The sequence below is a fragment of the Salmo salar genome, chromosome ssa18 (assembly GCF_905237065.1).
Source record: "Salmo salar chromosome ssa18, Ssal_v3.1, whole genome shotgun sequence".
Classification (NCBI taxonomy): domain Eukaryota; kingdom Metazoa; phylum Chordata; class Actinopteri; order Salmoniformes; family Salmonidae; genus Salmo; species Salmo salar.
Window position 1 is genome coordinate 69,162,602 of NC_059459.1, and position 2,934 is coordinate 69,165,535.

The window sequence follows — 2,934 nt, forward strand, 5'->3', positions numbered from 1 at the left end:
GACTAAATTGATCAATGGTTGTGTAGCGAGTGTGAGTGGAATCATTATCGCCAGTGTTACCCCAAGTAGAGCTCCTACCACTGCACCTGTTGCTATCCCTGACAATTTGATCAGGAGTTTCCTCCTCGCTCTTTCCTTGGCTTGTTTTCTCATCTCTTCCTCTGACATCTGGCCTTTTGACTCCTTCCTAAGACTCTCTATCTCTGCTTGTATTAATCTCTCTGCCTCTTGGAGCATTTCGTTGGTGTAGAACCCTCCTCCGTTATCTCTCACCATCTTCTCTATGGTGTTGAGTAACTCTGCTACTTGGTACTGATTCCTGTACTGACCCTGCTGATTGGTGTTCCAGTATTTGTTGTCGATCACGTGATAGCGGCCTCCACATTTCTCCACAAGCTTGTTCAGCATTCTGTTGGACAAACTTCTCAATGGTCAAACCATTGAGCTGGTCACCATGAGTGAAGAGGACTGTGGCATATTTGAAGGCCTCTGGTGAAAAATATGTCTCGATTTTCGCTATGGCTTCGTTCTCGTGGACTGTGTACCGTTCAACTTTCAGTACAATGAGAAAGGCATGTGGCCCCGGAGCACACTCTGTTATACATTTGACTATTTTAGGTTTCAGCTCCTCTTCAGGGATGTCAGTGTCAAAGAATCCAGGTGTGTCAATCAGGGTGATGTTTCTTCCTTTGATGTTCTTGGTATGAGCTTTACATATCTGTGTTGAGGAGGTGGAGGAACTGTCTGAGAGGAACACATCATCTTGTCCGAAGATTGTGTTTCCAGCACTGCTTTTACCTCCTCCGGTTTTCCCCAGCAGCCCAATCCTGATGTTTATAGGGAGGGTTCATCATTATATCTTCAAATGGATCAATCATATAGTAATAATGTATTTGATTTAAAGGTGGGGGTGAAGTGTTGTAACTCACCTTGCTCTGGTCGAGTACCTAATACGAACCCTGTGAGATGCAAAGCATTCTGGGCAGTCTGAAAAGCCTGTAGATTAGAACAAACAATACAACTGCAATGAAGGACTGTAACTGTTATTATTGAAAATAATCTGTAATTATGGATGTATGACAGTATTATAAAATGGCTTGGCTGAAACATTGAAGTTAAAGGATTTTTTCCCCAATGCATTGAGTGAGACCTTCTTCAAAAGTCTCTGCTCACCTTGGTAGAATCTGTGTCATTTGGATGGACAATGATGCGGACAAGGAAGGGGGTTCTGCTCGCTCGGTTCTGCTCATACCTACGGATCTCTTCTAGCAGAACCTGTGCTACCACGTTGTCAGGGAACTGGAGAACCACACCAGTTCCAACTACAGGGAAGGCAACGGAAGGGAAGCCCCGGTTCTCACAAGAGGTCAGAATTTTCCTTACACCCTGCCTCAGAGCCTGAGAGAGGACCAGAGGTCAAGGGTTAATGGAGGTTCAAAGGTCACAACACACACACACACACACACACACACACACACACACACACACACACACACACACACACACACACACACACACACACACACACACACACCTGTACTGCTGGTCCTTGGGAGTTGTTGTCCCAGTGTGCACAGCTGAGGAAGAAGACACGGCCAGAGCTGAGACCAGACAGTCCCTCCACCAGAACGTTGTCACCAGGTGCAGTCTGTTCCCCTGATTCCCTCAGAAACGCTGTCATCAGCGCCGGTCCAGCTGCATCCAACAAGACATTACCCACTCGGGAGGAGAGAGGGTCACTACCAACCATGGGGGACACCAGCGCATCCACCTTCAGAGAGAGAGATGGAAAGAGAAAAAGAAAGAGAACATTGAGTCAGTATGAAATCAACATAATTCACAGAGTGTTGTTGAATCAAGGCTGTGGCCATGTCAGTGTGTATCTCTCTCACCTGCTGCTTCTCTATGGTTCCCTGGATGATCTCCACCTGGACACAGACCTCTGGAGCAGCTGTTCCCCTGGCGGAGGCAGCAGTGGTGTCTCTCTGAGGAGCATGTGTAGTGGTGGTGCTGGACTCTACCTCCCACCCAGGAAACTCCCTCTTACCCTGTAACAGCCTATCACAGGCCTCCTGCATGGCTCTCACTGCCTCTCCACTCACATCAATCAGAGTGACCTTGGTAAGGATGCGCTGTTCCCTCCCAAAGTCCCTCACAGCAGAGACTATGGCCTCAGAACACACCTTCAGAGGAACGCCGAATATCCCCGAGCTGATGCAGGGCATGGCCAGGGTCTGGAGCTCCAGGGTCTCTGCCAGATCCAGGGCTGCCTTTACTGTCTTCTCCAGCAGAGGGCGCTCATTCCCACCTACGCTGCCACCTACTGGTCCTACCGCGTGCAGCAGCATCTTACAAGGCAGCTTCCCTCCTGTGGTCTCTACCACTGTACCTGTGGGTACTCTATCTGCCTAACCAGATCCCTGCTGGCCTGCTGTACCCCAGGCCCCCCCGCACGCCTTAGAGCTGCAGCCACGCCACCAGCGTGATCCAGGTCCTCATTGGCTGCGTTCACCAGCGCATCCGCGCGTTCCATGGTGATGTCACCTTGACGCACCACTACCTGCAGCCCCCACTGGAGGCGATAGCTGGTGGATGTGATCATCTCCTCCAGTCTCGGGCCGGTGCTAGCTTCGCCGGCAGTACCACCGTGGTTGTGCAGCGGCATGAGGCAGTGTTGAGAGCGGCCCACCACTCCCAGGTACTCACTTCCCATGCCCTGGATGTAGCGTTGCGCCCCCGGCTGATCTATGGTCACAGTCTGGTGGACCAAGGAGGCCAGAGCGGGGCCCAACCTGTCCTTAACCTGGGTCACCCGGACAGAGGGTCCACAGAGCACCACAGTGGGGTGGATGGCTGAGGCTAAGGGGTAGAGGGTCACCCCAGTGTGTTCCACACCGATCGTCTCCAGCAGTTCTGGTAGGTGGTCAGCAATCT

The 2,934-nt window shown here is 51.2% G+C and overlaps 1 protein-coding gene across 1 annotated transcript; it reads right to left on the bottom strand.

Moving 5' to 3' along the window:
* Positions 1-581: 581 nt before the first annotated feature.
* LOC123728748 (protein mono-ADP-ribosyltransferase PARP14) lies at positions 582-2,442 on the bottom strand. Its single transcript, XM_045701430.1, has 5 exons — positions 1,893-2,442; positions 1,535-1,771; positions 1,174-1,398; positions 930-996; positions 582-827 (listed from the first exon to the last, which is right to left on the bottom strand). Exons 1-5 carry the CDS (start codon positions 2,346-2,348, stop codon positions 670-672), a joined length of 1,143 nt encoding a protein of 380 aa, XP_045557386.1. The 5' UTR covers positions 2,349-2,442; the 3' UTR covers positions 582-669.
* Positions 2,443-2,934: the final 492 nt, after the last annotated feature.

Coding starts and splice junctions, on each gene's coding strand:
- LOC123728748 (XM_045701430.1), bottom strand. CDS start 2,348: ATGCTGCTGCACGCGGTAGGACCAGTAGGTGGCAGCGTAGGTGGGAAT. Junction 1,399..1,534: donor CCCAAGGACCAGCAGTACAG/GTGTGTGTGTGT, acceptor GTCCTCTCTCAG/GCTCTGAGGCAGGGTGTAAG. Junction 828..929: donor AGGTACTCGACCAGAGCAAG/GTGAGTTACAAC, acceptor TATAAACATCAG/GATTGGGCTGCTGGGGAAAA.